Raw genomic sequence first — 18204 nt, 5'->3', positions numbered from 1 at the left:
TAGGGAACATTTTTTATATTATTGGTCTTGACAATTCCTTGAGATAAATGCAATCATCAGAATGTTTCCTCTGTTTGGTCTATGATTGGTGAATTTTCAACATTTTTGACCAAAGGAGTTTGATTCAGTGTCCTTATTAAACTCTCTCCCAGATGATCATAAAATACTTTGTACCTGACAACCCCATGAAGGGAAGGTTCATTTAAAATGCATTTTCGTAAGTGTATGTAGTAGGAAAAAATTTCATGTTGTTAAAACCACGTTTGATAGCAACATGCTTAAGAAGTTGTTCTATTAAATAAAATTCTAACTCTAATAAAGGTGTAAATCATCAAATAGTTCAGTGTGTGCTGCAATATTGGCTGACCAGAAGAATGGAGAAAAACCAGATGTTTTTGTATTAAACTAAATAGTCTACAAGAGTTTATTTGGTGTTGCATGTTATATATAGCATGCAGTACGAGAGAATCTCTTAATTATAAGTGAAACTAAAACTGCTATTCTTTTATGCTTATGTGAGAGGAAATCATTACTAACAGTCATTTGGGGTGCTTTTTCCCTATACTGTGGGCCCTGAATCATAACTTTTAAACATGTTTAATTCTTTAATCTTTATTTGTTGATATTTGTGGATTAAAGTATAAGGGTACAGGTGCTTCACAGAACAAGAAACTGAAGTCAAAACTGTAAGCAGAGGGCACAAAAGAGACCCTTTTATGGTTTCTGTAATTAGGCAGCTGATGAAGGGTGGTTTGATGATCCTATTATGCATAAGCACATAAAACAAGAGCAGGGGTCTGTAAGGGTAAAAATCACAAATTAGAAGTACTTTGAGTTCTCAAAAAGAGGGGAAGCAGATATTCACTAGACTGTAGTGATTGTGGATTTTAAGATCTGTCTTTAATCTCAATTAAGTATACATATATATAAGGAGGCAGAGTCAACTGGTTGAAGTTTAAAATTTTTAGAACATTTACTATAGGAAATAGAACAGTGGCTAAAAATCATTGATCACAGATGAACTATTCGTTGGAAGTGCAGCACTGCTGCTTTCTTCACCATGCCAGCCTTGTTCCTGGATAAGTTGTATGGTGGTCTAGAGGAGTCTAAAGGTTGAATCTTGAAAAAAATTGCCATTGTATTTAAATATGTCCCTTAATCTACCTTGTTTCTCAGGAAAATTCCCTTGAATTAAAGTAGCCTGGAATTATTTATATCTTTTTTCAGGAAGATTTATGAATCCCTGATGCTTCAAGTACAGTTGCTTAAAGTCTGAAAAGGTTGCAGAATTTTAGCTTTGTGCCATGCTCCTTGGCCCTTCCCTGAGTCCGCAGCTGTTATAATGGGGGTTAGAAAGTCATACGTAGTTATGGCACTAGAACAGGAGAGAAGGAAAAGAAAATTAATGCAGGGAAGTTTAATCTGAAATTCCTGGATGTTCAGGCTGGGTTTTGGTCAACTGATGAGCTCTTTGTTTATTTTTAGGACTTTCTGCACATACCCACGTGGAACTTCCTTATTACTCCAAATTTCTTCTAATAGCTGCTTACCTGGCCTCCTACAATCCTGTTAGGACAGATAAGAGATTCTTTCTTAAGGTAACCAAATTCATGTCATAGTGCTGTTAACTGGATTCCTGCATACTGAATTTCATGGTTTAAAACTCTTCAACAATTTGTATTGAGCTCTGTTTCTGTGTGCGCTTTGTTTGATGAACAGCTTTTCTGTAGATCACATACTGTGATTGGTAATGATCACTGAGTGACTTAAATGTCTAATAAACCAAAATTCTTCTTCATGTCAAATTATGCATAAAGCTGTTATAGCATGAGCACTGTGCTTTGCTTTTCTAAGTTGCTACGGTTTGTTCTGAAAATATTTTAGTTGAGTGACCACAGCGTCCTTAGTTATAAGCCAGACATAAATTTCCAGAGTAAGGTACAAACCAAAACTGCCTTGGCCTTTAATGAGGTAAAATGGCTTAGTGCACTGTTAGGTTTTTTATAGAGTTCTAAGTTTTTGAAACAGAAACATACAAGCAGTTGCTTTTGCAGGAAATGTGGTTACATTAGCTGGTATGTGTTGTGGTGAAGTGGTGGTAATGCATGTTTTAGGATGAATGTATTAATTGTTACTACCAACTCCTGGGCTAAACATCATTTTCTGTTAGTTCTTGCCATGTTGATGGTTTTTTTTCCTTCTTTTTTTTCTTCTTTTTTTCCTGTGAGCTAAGTTGTGGTTATACTGCAGACAAGTGCTCTGGTGCCAGTGGTTTTTGTTGTATGTCTCTTTCTGACCCAGGATCTTCAAGCTCCTCAAGCCTGCTTCATTGTCTCATTTTGAGTTATTTGACAAAATGTAGGTGGGAAGATAGGTATCAGAAAAGTGATGAGGCAGTTGGGCTTTCTATGCATTTTACCAACTATTAAACTATGTATTGATATGTGCATGTGTGTATCAATATATGGCATTCATGATGGATGGGTGTAAGCAACTAAGAAAATGAGGGCAAGATAAATTTATAAAAATATTACTCCCACTTAAAAAAAAAAAACAAAAAAAAACACAACAAACCAAAAACATTGGTACAAATTTTGAAAAGTTACTGTGATGAAATGTTAGTACGCTTTCATTTTAAACTGTGGTATGATCTTACTGAAAGCTATAGGTGTTTCACCCTTCTATTTAGTCCTTTCCTGAGTGAAGGGTTACTCTTAGTCAGTGTAGATAGGCAAATTTTCTTTATGGGCAAGCCTTGTTCTTTGCACTTGCTTGGAGCATTTTCTTTTTTAGAGATTTTTTTTGGTGAAGAAATGTTTCTGCACAGAAACGGGAGAGCATGCAAGAGTCAAGTCTGTAGAGCATGTACCAAAAAGTGCCACATCATCCTTGTGTTCTCTGAACAACCTTTTCAACTTCGGTTTCTTCCTTTCTCCTTTGTAGTATCTCTGCATGAGTTTCCACTCTTGCACATGAACTGTATTAAAGTTTTGTACAATAAACATGAATTTCTAAGTTTTTTGAAGCATAGGTCAGGAAGGTGTTTCTATCAGTGCTATCAGGTATTTTTTTCCAAGAATGAAGCAGAAGTCATCATTTTTCCTGCATGTCATACGGTATCAGCCCTTCATCAGGTCTAAAAATCAGAAATAGCTGCATCTCAAAGCCCAACAAAGCCAACACTTTTGAGAGGCATTCAGGCTGAGTGTTTTTGTGAGTCATGTGAATAGTGGAAATAGAATATGATTTTTATCAGGTTTGTAATGAGATTCGGAATAAGTGACAGAAAAGTATCTTCGGGTGTGATTTAAGAAAGGACTAAAAGAAGCAAAAGGAATGCAAACAAAAGGATGGTCACCGAGTTGCTCATCTGCACTATATAGATGCTAGGCAATACTACAGCTAAAAGTAAAGTCACAGTTTGGGCAGCCTGGAGTTCTAACAGCCCAACAGAGTGGGGGAGTGATAGTTGGCACCACTGCTTTGGTTATGTGAAAATTCAAGAGCTTTGCAGTAGATTGAGAGAACAATACGGAGCTGGTTTGGAAGTCTTTAAAACAAGAAAGAATAGGCATATGTAAATAGGAAGTCTTTATAGAAAACAGCATTAAAGGCAAATTGAAAATTAGCTCTGAATTTTCATGGGGTTTTGTGCTTGAACGGAAATAGGATACCATATATACCTTATGGAGATCCCAGCAGAACCTGTAAAATGCATGAATGCAGTTTGTTGTGATCCATCCAAAGCATTCTGTGTAACCTCAGGCTTGATCACTTTCCCCTGTGAAAGGTCATGGTTAGCACTGCAATCATTTTTTTCAAAGGCATGATAAAATGATTGTTCTCTCTAATTGTGTTTGATATGTATTAGCTGAGTTAACTATTTTTTAAATCAGGTAAATCATGTGAATTGAACCTAAGCCCTGTCTACTATGTAGCTGTGCAGAAGTCAGTCAAGAAAAGCCACATTTACAAAGATAATTTTGACATGGCTGAGTATTGAGGGCCACAAATACTAAGTACAAGATTTTAAACATTTAAATGAAAAAATAATTTCTTTATATAAGTTTTTTCCCCTGATTCATTGAGCATGCTTATAAGGTGTATTAATAAGGTATACTTCTCAGGGCTGTGGAAGAAAGAAAAACTCATCAGGTGATATTTTGAGAAATACCACTTAACAATGTTTAAAAATTATTACACTTGTTCACTCATTTTACATCACTTACACCTCATCCTTCATGTCTCTCTTGGATTTTTTTTTCTTTTTTTAACTCATTCATTACATTGTTTACTGTACTTCTGCCCTTGTCTTGCTCTCACACTTTTTAGTTGAGATCCAAGATCACTTGGCTATTTTCTTTCAATAGTCCTTCCTTTTTTAAGACAATATTGAAAATGTGCAGCTTTAAATTACATTGCATTTCTTCAACACCCACCCCTACCCATTCACCCTCCCTTATTCCTTCCTTTTGTCATTTAGCTCAAGAACCTTGAACTACCTTCGTACTGTATTGATTAAATTCCTGGTTGTCATTCTGCCAACTTGTGTACCATCCAAATTGTGAAATAGGGTCAATAAAAGGTGAAAATTCTGGTGGATTTTATACATGGATGCATTTTAAAAATTATGATAGTCATCATCTGTCTTTTTATTAGATGATTGAGGATGTGAGGAGGATGGTAGCATGAAGTCCTATTACAAACCAGTTTTTACTACCTCATCAGTTCATGAGTAAATTTAAAAAAAACAAACTTATGCATTTCAACAGAAAATATTAGCATGTTGTGTTTTGGCTTTGCACCACTTGGAATAAGATGAAGCAAGAAGCTAGGCAAGTGTAATTTTAGGGCTTATAGTAAGAATGATTGGTAATGACAACTGAGGCAAATACTAGAAGTGTAGTAAAGAAGTAGACCTAGAGTAACATACTACCATTTGTAGTGTATACATTCTTTATTGACTGTTTTAATTACCTTTGCTCTTGTCTCTTGTTTGCAGCATCATGGGAAAATTAGAAAGACCAACTTCATGAAGAAGCATGAGAAGGTATGTATTTTATCCTTCTAAGCTGAGCTTGGCAGCAAGTATTTTCTTTCCACTGTACTTGTGGGTTTGTATTACATTTTGTGTTATTGGTTACTGTAGAAACATCAGAACTGCAGAAATAACAGTTTTTGGTGCACTTGTTTTGTATGCTACAAATTTCTGTGGGATACAGACATTTTATTAAAACCATAACAAAATTTTCTTCTATAGCAATATTTTTGTGTGCAGCAAAGTGTGTTTAATAAAGCTAATTAAAGGACATCATAAGTGGAGTTGCCAAGTATCAGTATTTCTCTCAAGAATGATTTTATATTATTTCAAGAATTTTTATGCAAATATTTCTGTAATGAGGGAAATTGAAATATAAACAATTACAGATGTAGTGTTATAAATAGACTCATTTGCTTTAGTTGGTGTGACAGTTTATGTCAATATACTTTTGCCCAGAGAAGCTCGTCTAAAGACTGATTTACAGATCAGATTGACATAACTCTAGTGGGTGCATCTGAAACAGTTTATAGCCCATGCACAGTCAGTCGATGCAGTCATTGGAGTGTGGGGTGGGATTTGGCTCTTAGTAAAGTAGCTTCTATGTTCAGGCAGATGAATTGCACCACAAATTGTATTGATTAGATTTCTACTGGCTATATTTGGAACTGAGGAAACTGGTTTGGCTGTCTGTACCTGTTTGGTGGGAAGCTGACATTAGATGAAATAAATCCTTCCTGAAAAGTTTAGGTATAGCAAGACTAAAAATCTATTTTGTGATTCATAATTGTGTCAGTCCAGAGGCTGTGGGGTTTTTTTTAATTAGAAAAAATGAATCCTGTGAAGGAGGGGAAGAAACTGACTTACCATTGTATTAATTGCCCTGTTGCTGGTAAAAGCAGAATTTGCTTGGTTTCTTAGCATGGTTGGCCTGGAACAAGTTTTTCCAGTGACAAGTGAGAGATCTTCATGGTGAATCTATTCTTGGCAATGTGTTTCCATGATTTTTGGCACAGCTTGCTTTGTTAGCAGAGAGGTAGCTTTGTGGACACCTCCTTGATTTGCAAAGTTAAAACATGTATTGGAAATAACATTTGATTTTGCTGAAGAAATGAGTGGTTGTGTTTTACTGATGGCTAATGCCACAGAGGTGCTGGTGGTATATTTGAGATGTTCTTTTCCAGAAGCATTTCGAAACAAACTTTCCCTTGAAAATCCTATTTAATCTTGGCTGCTCTGCGAGTAAAAATAAATCAATGTATTCTACAAAAAAGGCAACTGGATATCAAAATAGAGAAAATTAAATACAAACTTAAAACAAGTATTTCCCTTGTAAGAATTTTTAGAAGTGTGGGTCATAAATCTCTGTAGTCTTAACTATACTGCCTGAGTTGGAATACTGCCCAGTTCTGCCGTATAAACTGTACACCTCCTTTTTGCAGAATTGGTTATTTTGAAAATGCTTAGCATTGAACAATCAGGACTTTGTATCTGAATTCGAGTGAGTGCAATGTTACTGCATACAATAATCCATAATGCCTAAAATGGCCATCAGTGTCAGCTGAGGTGTGAGGTGTGCATGATGCAGAAGAGCTCTGTAGATGTGAGGTTGAGCAAATCTGCTGTGTTCTGATAACACAGTTGCCCGTGGCTGGGCTGGTAGCTCATTATACAGCAGGCCTTACAGCCAAGAAGCTCACCTTGGGCTCAGCCATCTGAACTCTTTGCTTTAAGCAGCTGAACCTGTGGGAGGTATGTGCACTGGGAGTGTTACTCAGCACTCTTTGCCTTGCCTCTGGAATACTCTGTCCACTTTTGTCTTCCTTCTTTGGAAGAAATCTTTAAGCTCCCTACCAACACAAGCCATTCTGTGATTCTTTGAATGCCATAAAACATAGCCTTTCCTCTTTATTCCTTAAATTGGGTAAGGTCATTAGACAACACAAGTAAATGTATAAATCTACTGACAGGAAATTTGGCATAAGATCCTCTGTTACAGCTCAGGAATGTTGCTGTTTATTGTGCAGTTTGAACACTTGCCATGTTAAATAGATCTTTCTATATCTTGATCAATAAACACGTATTCAGTGTTTTCCATAACGTGTAAGTAGGCTATATGAATCATAGTGCCTCCCTAGAGGCCAAAAGAATAAGAATAACATCATGTAGTACTCCAGGGAATTAAGAAATGGATTAAAAAATGTTGTTTCTGTTTCAGACCAGCAATCACCTACTTGGGCCAAAGCCATTTCCCCTGGACAGATTGTTAGCAATATTATATAGTATTGTGGACAACAGAGTTGCTCCAACTGCAAATATATTTTCCCAGGTGAGTGTGTAATTACTTTTTTAGTTGCTTTTTAGTGTCTGGAATTCACCAAGTTTTAAATGTTTTTTGTAAGTCAGAATTCTGATTAAATGAAATGAAAAAACAACCACAACAGGCAATTTAAATCGAAGGTTCAGAGGAGTATTTATCTGTACTACTAGTTGTGAATCCAATACTTTTATCTGTCTAATGGTCTGAAATCTGCTAATAGATAACATTTCCCTGATGCTGGACTGTGTGTGGTCTGTACTGATCAGTTCCTTGGTTTCTCCCTGAAGTCTGTAAGCCTGTTTGCATTTCAGGTTAGGCATATAAATGTTCACTGTCCCACGGCCAGAATTAGTCACATTGTAACACACATTGCTACGGAAATGTAGTGGTGAAGAAGAAGCAGAGGGAATAAGGTACTTAGAGGTGAACAGTGTTTGCTGTGGTACATATAGCTACTGTTCTCCATTTGGATAATGTCTTGCAGGGAAGATTGAGTATCCCGTTTCACTAGATGGCAGCATAGCTATAGAAGTGAGTGGAATAAAGTAAACCCAGTGTTTTCTCAAGACCTCTGGGTTTGTCAGGTGTGTGTTGACCAATTCTGTATAAGTAAAGATGATTTTCTACTATCAGTTTGATTCTTGGATATCATTTCCACCTTAGAAATCTCAGTTTCTTCCTTCTTTCCAGTTGTAATTTGCTTACTAAAATATTTTCCACCTTTCCTTGTTAGCTATCATACTTAACCGAGTAATATTCAATTTATTGTCTGCATTCATGTAAAGTTCTAGGAACATATGTGGTTTTTTTTAGGATGTTAGGTTTGTATTCTCTTATTTTTTGCTATCAAAAGCATTTTAGTACACACTAGGTGTGAATGTATTATATAACAGTATTTTACAGTATATTTTCAAAATTAGCGTAGCTGTATATTTAACAGGCATTCCAGGTAAGAGAACAAATATCATTATTCCAATGTACAGTCAAGTGGTACTGAAGCCACAATTTGTACATATTATAGTTCCACCTTAGGCTAAATTACAGAATTAACAAGTTCAGTGAAATGCTTTGTTCTGATTTAGAGTTTGCACTAGGTGGCAGTGTTAGCAAAGAATAGTTGTAATTCTTTATTTTCTGAATATCTAGAGATTAAGCTATAGAGGTATAAAAAAATTGTATGTAATCTTAACTGGGTTAGGACAAAGAACTTGAAATTAAATATGTTTATACAAAAATTCAATTTTATAAATTATTTAAGAGTATTTTTAGTCATAAAGCAATTTTTACACTAAATTTTAATTAAAAATATTGAAATGTCCACTGCAATGTAATAAAAAATGCAACAGAATTTAAAATAGGTTTGGAAAGTAGTTTAAACTAAGCATATTATTTAATTGCTTTTTTTTTCTTGAATAGTTTAGAACAATTTGCATTTCAGGGATTTTTGTCATTGGTTATTCTGTAAATATATTTTTCAAAGTAAATATTTAGGACCTGGCTTATCCTTATGACTGTTGATACATTTTACTGTTAGATAATGCAATCCTAAATTTTTTGTTTGTGTGATCAGCATGGAAATAATAATAAAATTATACAGAAGTTAAAAATGTTTATGTCAAATATTTGGCTTCTTAACTGACTCATGATTAACTTTATGTGCTCTTTAATATGTAAACTCAAAGGCTGTACATGAACCAAATACATATAAATTCTCCCCATGTACTGTCAGAAAATAGCATACCTTAGCTTTAAAGTTGGTCAGCAATCACAGTCAAGATTCAATAAGGACTAGCAGCTGCTTTAAGATCTGTCACTTGCTGATTTTGTGGTATTTCTTATTGCTTCTTGTTTTTCTGTATATTCTGTAGTTTCTATTCACATGAAAATTTTGGTTATTCGCTTTTCAAAAGTGAAAATTCTATGCTAATAAGCAGCAAAATTTCATTTTTCCTCTTAATGGTAGGTTTTATTGAGAATATTTAGTTTTTCTAAATAGATTTTCAACTGAAGATTTGAGTCTTAATCTTTTGCCTTTAAATATCGTACTCTAAAATGGTCTCATACCTTTTTTCAAACCTAGAGTTAGCATGTTTGTTTTACAAGTGTGATCTTTGCAACCAATACAAAACTAAACCACTTCTGCTGTAACTTCTTACTGTAATTAGGTTACAGGAGATAGAATTGGGCCCATTCATTTTTGGTCTTCCTCACTAACTAGTACAAGAGAATAGCACAGGGGGGTGGGGGAAGCAAATTTCCACTTCTGCAAATGACAGTTTTTTAGTTGCTCCCTTAAAAGTTCAAATTTCTCTTGGGTTTGTGCTCTTCTTAATCAAACTTTTCATACATCCAGTGAGGATGTTTTGAGACAAATTTAATGGAAGGTTTGGAGGTTTTAATTATAGCGCCTTCATCTCAGTACATACATGAATTGTTTCTATTTGTTTAGGATGTTTCCAGTGTTCATTTGTCTCCAGAAAAATTCACTGTTTTTGTTAATAATTTATCACAATACTGTTTTTTTTAGCACATTGTGTATTAGTATAACAGGTTACTGAATTTATTTTCCTTTTTTTTTTTTTAACCAAGAAGATGAAGGTTAGAGAACTATTGATTTCTGGAGGCTTTTTGGGAGAACGAGTTCTTAAAATGTTTTTCTTCAGATACAATTTTGTGTAATAATTTACCGGATTGAAGATGATATTGCAGTCACCAGTGGGCATTACATTCAGTGCTGAGACAGAACTTGCACAGTTGGTCTGTGGCTGAGTATGGCTTTGGATATATGGCTCAGTATGTGGCTGAAGTGTTTTAAAAGGTAAAATATGGAGAAAATGGTGAAAAGATGAAAGTACACTTTCACACGGTGCTGAAAACCGTGTGACTCTGGGGTGTGCAGTCTGCATCCTACAACAACAGAGAAGTCTTCGAGTTTCCTTACTTGGTGTACAGCAGGAACAACCAGGAGTATTATTTGTGTCTTCATATGGACCCACTGTGCAGAGTAGGAAATATTCATTGTGTCCAAGGGCAATTACAGCAGAATGGAGGGATACAAAGAAACTTTGTAAAGCTTCCTGAAAGTGCATTCTGCAAAGGTTCTGAGAGTCTATTCAGTCCTGGTTTGTATAAGAGTAGTATTTCATTTTAGGTTTCCCACAGAAAATAGACAGAAATACAACATAATGCTGTTCATAAAAATGTGCCTTAGTATTGGACACAAATGAATTTATGCACAAAGCATTGGGCAAGAATTATCAGCACCAATTTAATTTCAGTGAGGTCATTTTACATTGAAGAGGATAAGGGCTGTTCATATCACAATCAATGAGGAAGCAGATACTGTTGTTACGGTTTACATGCCAAAATTAACCAATGTTTTTTCCTCTACCAAAATCATTCAGTAATTGCTTCTTCAAGTCAATTCAGTTCTCCTGGCTATTTTTCATTTTCTAGACATTTTATCTTGCTTTTGCTTTCTTGTGAAATAGCTTTTCATAAGGAGGATTGATTAGATATTCTTGTAGTTTTGAGCTATGATGTTATCTAAGGTAAAATGGAACAAAGCCCTTTATCTTGCATACTTTTGCATATTTTATTTCTGGGAGTACTTGCCTGAATATTTGGAAAAACATCTAGGATAACTTGTCATAGTATATAATAGCTGAAAATTACCAAATAGGTAACTAATCAGTAACTTCAGGTTTGTTTACATTTTCATTCTAATGCACTAAAATTAGGTCATCCCAGGTTTGGTTTTAATGTTACTCTTTATATTTGTGAAATATTTTCAGATGGTTGTATAGTTAGGATTTAGTTCTGACTATACTGCATTTGCAATCAGAGATTTCTAGGAAGGGTGTTTATGAGTATATGAAGACACATCAGGTACACATAGTCTGTATTTCATTGATTAGACATTTCTTATCTCTTTGCTGGATCTAAGAAAACCATTTGACTTTTCTTAAGAATATCACAAATTCATAGAACTAATTCAGTTATAAACATGTAAGCATTTGGAATGAAGGTTAACAAACCTAAAATTTTTCAATCTGTTATGAAGATTAATAGCATTGCAAATTGTTGTCCAAAAAGTAAGAACTTTTCATCTGAAGTTAAAATCAATGCAATAAGTGTGCATTGTGTAGTGTGTTAAGTGGCAATATGATATGGGTCTATGAGAAACACACAAACCACTGATGTGTATAACATAATTCCAGCTGGAGGGAGCCAGAGGAATGTAGTTTTCTGTAATTAAGAGAGGAGAAAAGTGCCCTTTCTTGGAATGTAAGAATTTGGAGAGATTTGGTTGTTTTTTTCTTGCCTCCTTGTCTGCCTTACATGAATAGAATAGTGAATATAGAATATTCTTTATGTGAACTGGAAGAGTATGAGGCAATTTACCTGCAAAATTTCTTTGTTCCTGTTGTGTTGGAAGCATACTTTATGACTTTCATTTTCAGATGATAATTTCAGATGATAATTTAATGTTTATCACTTTCAGATGATAATTTAATGTTTAAACTGCCCTTTATTTGTAAATTGACAGCTCTGGTAAAATTTCAATTGCAAGATTGGAAAGATGCCTGATTTTGTTATCCACTTACTTGATTTGTATTATGGCCTATATATGTCACAGCCTTTCTGGACACCAAATATCCACATCCTGATTATAGTTCTAACTCTGTTACTGCATTATGTTAGGTTCCCTTGATGTAGCAATTTGATAAAGAGGAATTTGATTCTATGATTCTATAGTTCTGTGATTCAATTCTGTGAATACTGTCAACAGTTTTTTTTCAAATGGAAAGCACTTTTAATGGCTTCTACAAGCTCAGATTGTTTTAATGTTTAAAAATAAGAAGTTTTTCATTCCACATTTGACAACTCTTGACAGTATAAGAATTACTCATTTTTGCTAGATCAGCTATATTGTGTTCCAGCTTTCCTTGCTGTTGCAGAGACTGTTTATAGGAACATTTTGCATCTGGTTTTAACACTGTTCTTTAAGACTAATAGAATACTCTTCATTTAAAAAGTGAGCAGGTGGGTGAATTTCTGCAGAAAAAGGTTTGGTTTAAAATGTGTGTTGTTCTCCACTGTTCCCTAAGAGGCCTTATTATGAAGAAGAACAGAGATAAGCGGAGCCATTTTTCTTTTACAGTATGCAAGAAATACAGAGCATATTCTTGTGCTGTCAGTACAACATGTTATATGTCAGTAAGTAGATTTATTTTTAATTTTTTAAAAATAAGCGAAATGCTGGAAAAATGAAAGTTCCTGCTGATTCTGTTAAACCACCTTCCTTTGCTTTCCTATTACTCTGAAATTCCACAAATGTTGTGCTTGTTCTATTTTTGGATAAATGGATAGTGTTATTGCTAAAATTTTATCTGAAATAATTGAGAATTTTATAGCAGACATTGGCTACCCCAGTGGGGGGATGGTGGCTATGGACGAATATGTTTCTAACCTGTTCTCAAATTATCATTTACACTTAGCATTTACACCTTCATGACCAAAGTTTATATTGCAGTGAGATTTCTTGTTGTCTGGTTGAATGTTTTAAAAAAATCCTTTCTATCTCATAGATAATATTGCAAAATTATTCAAGACAAAATTGAAGCGTATCATGCATCTGATTTTGGAGAGTGCCTTTGCTTTATACATCCATTAGGTGGTACTAAGATTTGGGAGACTTGAACAGTTGTGTACAAAAATATTGAAGTGTTTGAATAATTATTTTATACATTGTTGAAAGGTGGAATCATTAAGAAGTGAATATTCAGAAGGGAGATGATTGTAAAAGTTACGTTTCTCTTGGAGTTGATTGTGTATGTAGATTTTCTTGAATTGTTTTTGGAATATAAGCAAATATATTCTCATATATTTCCCTATTTTTATCACTTCTTGAGTTCTAAGATTACAAGAGAGGATGTCATCAGCCACTGCTTCTGTCCTATTGATTTAACCTGGAAATGACTGCATTTCACTGTCCTCTTGCTTCAGAGGAAGGTACATAAAATTGCACAGCTTAATCCGTTCTGACCACAGGAGGTGTCATCTCTGTGATCCTTCTATACTTCCATGCAGGGGGATGTGTTTATTTTTACCAAAATGAGCTATATGGAAAAAGGTCTTAAAAGCTTATTTTTTTTAATTTTGGTTTTTTTCATGAGAACTATTTAGAATTACAGTATACCTCTCTATCTGGTCAGTCAGAAGATCTTTAGAGCTTCCCAGTGACAGGAATGAGCAAATATAAACTGTAGACTCTGGGCCTATCTCATTCTCATTACTGGTCTAAATAAACTTCCCCTCCTCTTTCAGAGTGTAGTGAAGATAACTAAGGCACATCTTGCCAGCACAGAATATCTGATAGTCTTCTATAACACTATATGTCTCACACAGCATTCATATATAATCTGTATATTCCTACATGTTTATTGTCCAAGTGGGTTTGTAGTACGCCCTTTTGATCCTGTGACTTCATGGTTGCCCATAACTAAAAGATTATTTTCGTATTGTTATAACATCTTTTTTAGCAGTTGTCAGTTTGTAGCTGTGGGGTTTTTTTAGACCATTTTATATTCTTACTGTTGTATTTGAACCAAACTGGTTTTGATCCTGTATCCTGTTGTAGGTATATTATGCATCTGACACACTTTGTTTTCCTGGATCTGCAAATTGGTTGGAAAGCGTAGTAATCTATTGATCTCATTGTACTGAATTGTATTGATCTCAGTACTCTGTTGATTTTCTGTACGTTTGGGAAGATGGTGATAAGAGGTAATAAATAACTCCCATTTTCTCATTTTCTGTTATTGGTTACTGGACTAATCTGGCAGAAATTCATGAGCTGAAATGGGAACTTAATGTGATGCACAGCATGGTGACATAGTTAGCACTTTAGCACTGACTATGGCAGCTTGAGAGAGCCTGCTGTTAAGCAAAAAGAAAGGAGAAAACATTACTTTTAACCAAATAGCTGATTCTATTTTTTTCCAACGCTGAGCATAGCTGTGAAAAAAATAAAAGTATTCTTGCTTCAAGTAGTACTTTCTAATTAAAATTGTGAAGATACTGATATGCTTGATTCCTTCTAATTTTTATTGATGCAGAAAAGATATTTTAGAAAAACTAATAGTGTTTTACCTGTTCTTTGACCTAATTTGGTCTTATTCTCATTTTTGGAGGTATATTGATAATACAGCTTTATGATTTCTTAGGAGGCTTTCTTAATCAAATCCTATTCTATTCTGTATGAATTCTTTCTTTACAGTTATTTAAAGTAGAAAACTTACCTTATTTCTGTGAAGAGCTTATGGTAATACGTTCCGGCTTGGCACTTACTCTATGTTTAAAAAGAGTGTATTTAAGAAGACAAATCATTGTGAATTATTGGAAACGAGTTTTATGGAAGAAATTTAAGTTATGACAAGGGAAAGTCTATTGGCAGGGAAGGGGGAGTGAAGACTTCAGATGAGATTAAGCTTATCAGGAAAATAAAGTGAATTCCTAAATATCTTATCTAGAACAGTTTACTAATTTCTAAACTTCCTTGCTTTTTGATCTTAGTTTTTTTATTTGTGTAGCATGTCCCTAAGAATTTGCTGACCAGGAAGTAGCTGTGTTTAAGGCTTTGTGAAATTGATTTATGATAAATTTTTATTTTTTTTATTTACTTTAAATTTGTACTCAGTATATAATATGTTAATAACTTTCACAAAGTATTCTTGTGGCCCTGTGAACATAATATTATATATTCCCTTGTGCCTTTCACATGTCTTAGATTGCATGCTATATAATATAGGGAATGTGTTGTGTCAACCAACAGTTTCTTTAACTTCTGTTCTCTCGGCACATTATTTGTAAACAGTATTTGAAGCTTCCAATCTGAACTTATCTATGAAAATGTGTTAGTGTATCAAAGAAGTAAATATGAATACATGAAAGACAAAACAGAGTTTTCCTCCTTCCAAACTCTTTCCTTTCCATCTCTTTCTCTACACACTTACTTAGAAATTGGTTTCATGTACTTACTGGTAGGAACATCGTTTAATACTCCAGGAACAAATTTGTGCTATGTTTACATCAAGCAGTTGCAGCTGAAGCTTGTTAGTGATTGCCTCCCCAATTAAAAAAATTCTTCACTGTGGTACATGAACTCCTATTGTTTGGAGATAAATAATCAGCTCATCCCCTCTTTAGGGAAGAACAAAGAACATAATAGTACATCTGGTTCATGTGTTAAGACAGCAAAGATTAATTAAGCAAGTACTGCACAACCTCTCTTGATAACATATATATCTAAAAACAGGCTGTATATTATAAGTTTTTTAATCACTTTGCTTTAACCATTTAGTGTATGCAGAAAGTCTATTTCAGAATCACCAGCTATTCATTGAAATAAGATAGGACACAATACTGAGATAAAGCAAATTAGAGCATTAGGATAGAATTCATTAGTTCTCTCTCAAATCTCTTGTTTTAAGCTGATATGCCTAGAAAGATATGATTAAATACTAAAAAGAACCTTTCAAGCCCCCAGGTGACATCATTAATGCTCTTTATAAATTCTGTCTTTCTTAGAGGTAATTTGGCTGTTTTCTCTCACCATTTGGAGTATGACCTGTTTGGGACAAAGAACCATCTCCTTATTGAGCATTTGTGTAGAATCTGGCTAATTTGAAACACAATTTCAAAACTAGAACTAACTCTTGAGATTAAATAGCTACATTGAGTGCCCTGTTTCTTCACATCCCTGGTAACTAGAACTAAAGTCTAATTCCAGCTGAAAGGCTGCTAAAGGCCAGTTTTACCTGCTGTACTTTTTGCTGTCATTGTCTTTCAGCCAAAACAGCTTTACTAGCTCCTTGGTGTTCACATCAGTGAGTTGTAGGAAAGCAGATATTGTGTCAAGATCTTCATTTGACAATCCTTTACTTATTTAATATCTTTTACTTCACTGTACATACAGTAATGGATGCAATTGCAATTTCAGTAGTGGCAAGAAAGATGGTTCAGAATCACTGGTTTAAGGGTTGGCTGTAATGTTGCATTCTTTTTATTGATGTGCTCCTTGGACTGGTTGTTATATGGTCCCATGTCCTCCTGTCCCTGCCTAATGCACTCTCACATCTCCCTACCTACAATTTGTTGTCCTTAGGTATTTGCTCCTCACCTGTCACTTGAATACAAATTATTTTGCTGTATCTCATGTGAAATAAATTTGTAGCATTTTATCTGTACCATTCTATCTGTAGCTTCCATTTCCTGATGAGGTTAAAAAGTACTGAGGCTGTGTCCATGAACAATGTTAGAGCATAAGATAGCAAAATGGTACATTAAAGAATATGTTGGATCACTTTGGTGAATGCTTGTACTGTTTCTGCCCTGCCAGCTGCAGTCAGTTCTAGCTACTGACTTTGTGCTTGACACCCCTCCTCCCCTAAAGACCCTTTGCTGCTGGCTGTGTTCATTTGATAGCAGATAGTGGGGCTTGCCACAGTATCTTGGACAAAAGAAGCAGCTGCATTGAAAGAGAGGATTTCAGAATATGAAGCTTATTCACAAAAGAATGCCTCTTGGTAGATGAGGAATAGTTAGGAATTTACATAATCTTTCTTCTCCATCTATGGAAATGAAAACTAGAAAATATTTGGGGGGAGTAATGTGGAAAATTGATAGCACGGTGTAAGTAAATCTCATTTATGGGAAGTTTATATTCTCAGTAAATGTTGCAAATATTGTTCATTTAAAATATGGAGAATGACGAAACAAGGTGAGACAAATCCTACAGTAGCTTAGACTTGGAAAAGCTGCTATAATGATGATGATGATGATGACAATGATGATTGTTATGGCTGAAAATGGTGCTGAAGTTGTATAAGTGCTGCAAAAAGTTTCCATCCTTACTGCTGTATGATTTAATTTCTCATTTTAGGTGGAGGAGGGTGGATGATACTAGAAATAATATGATTATTTTAGGCAAGATTGGGTCTACCTATGTATATGGGTCTGAACAGTAAAAGTACATATGAGGTAGTCAGTGTGCTTTTCTAGTTAATGGAGAGAAACAGACAGGCACCCTGATGCAGACATGAGCATCTAAACCCACTCTGTTAGTGAAAAGTTTTAAAATCTCTACTAGGTTTCAATGAACTGTGTCCTGATGCACTGACTCCTCCATCCTCTAGAAATGGAATCAAGACAGCCTCATATGCAAACATTTACATTATGTCTGTGTAAAGCTATTCTATCCTGAAGGACTAAGAAGTGTTTTCTCAGTAATTATTCTGGGTTTCTTACAAAACAAATGGAAAAGCCACCATCAAATATCCCTGCTTGGATGTCATATGTCTTGTCAAAATGTTTGCAGACTGGGGGCAGTGATTGATTTGTACACCTTCCCACTCATTCTTCCTGGAAATTAAGTTGGGCTGTCACTCTGCAGTGAGTACTTGGGAAGAGCCTGCCCAGGGTTGCATTGCATGGCTGACAAGCTGGTGTTGGCCTTCTCATTCTTTTTTTGCTGGACTGCTTTTGACTTATTCCTAAGGACAGATGCTGAAACTTCTCTTTCTGAGAGATCCTTATTTTGCAGAATTCTGTGATGATCACCTGTCATTTTACATCCTTGAACTTGCAGTCTGAACCCTACAGCTTTGAACTGTATTTCAGTTACAGCAACTATAGACTAGCTCAGTATCTTGTGGAAAACACTCTTAAAGTGATGTTTTTCAATGTGAGAATGCTGAATATGTCAAGAAGGGATCTTCTACCTTTGTTTTGTGAAGTATGAAATGAAAAGAGGTTAAGTATAACCTCTGCAAGTGCCAGTCAT

The 18204-nt window shown here is 34.9% G+C and overlaps 1 protein-coding gene across 1 annotated transcript in view; it reads left to right on the top strand.

The window, feature by feature from the left end:
- ORC5 (origin recognition complex subunit 5) overlaps positions 1–18204 on the top strand; it is a 61669-nt gene that overhangs the window by 18196 nt on the left and 25269 nt on the right. Inside the window, exons 12-14 of the mRNA XM_084205864.1 lie at positions 1486–1598; positions 5003–5050; positions 7257–7367. Of these exons, the coding sequence (XP_084061990.1) occupies positions 1486–1598; positions 5003–5050; positions 7257–7367 (272 nt within the window). The remainder of the gene's footprint in view (positions 1–1485; positions 1599–5002; positions 5051–7256; positions 7368–18204) is intronic.

Source organism: Fringilla coelebs (genome assembly GCF_963513975.1).
Source record: "Fringilla coelebs genome assembly, chromosome: 5".
NCBI classification, from domain to species: Eukaryota; Metazoa; Chordata; class Aves; order Passeriformes; family Fringillidae; genus Fringilla; species Fringilla coelebs.
The sequence above is the reverse complement of the archived record's forward strand: the minus strand, read 5'-3'. Positions and strand labels throughout refer to the sequence as shown.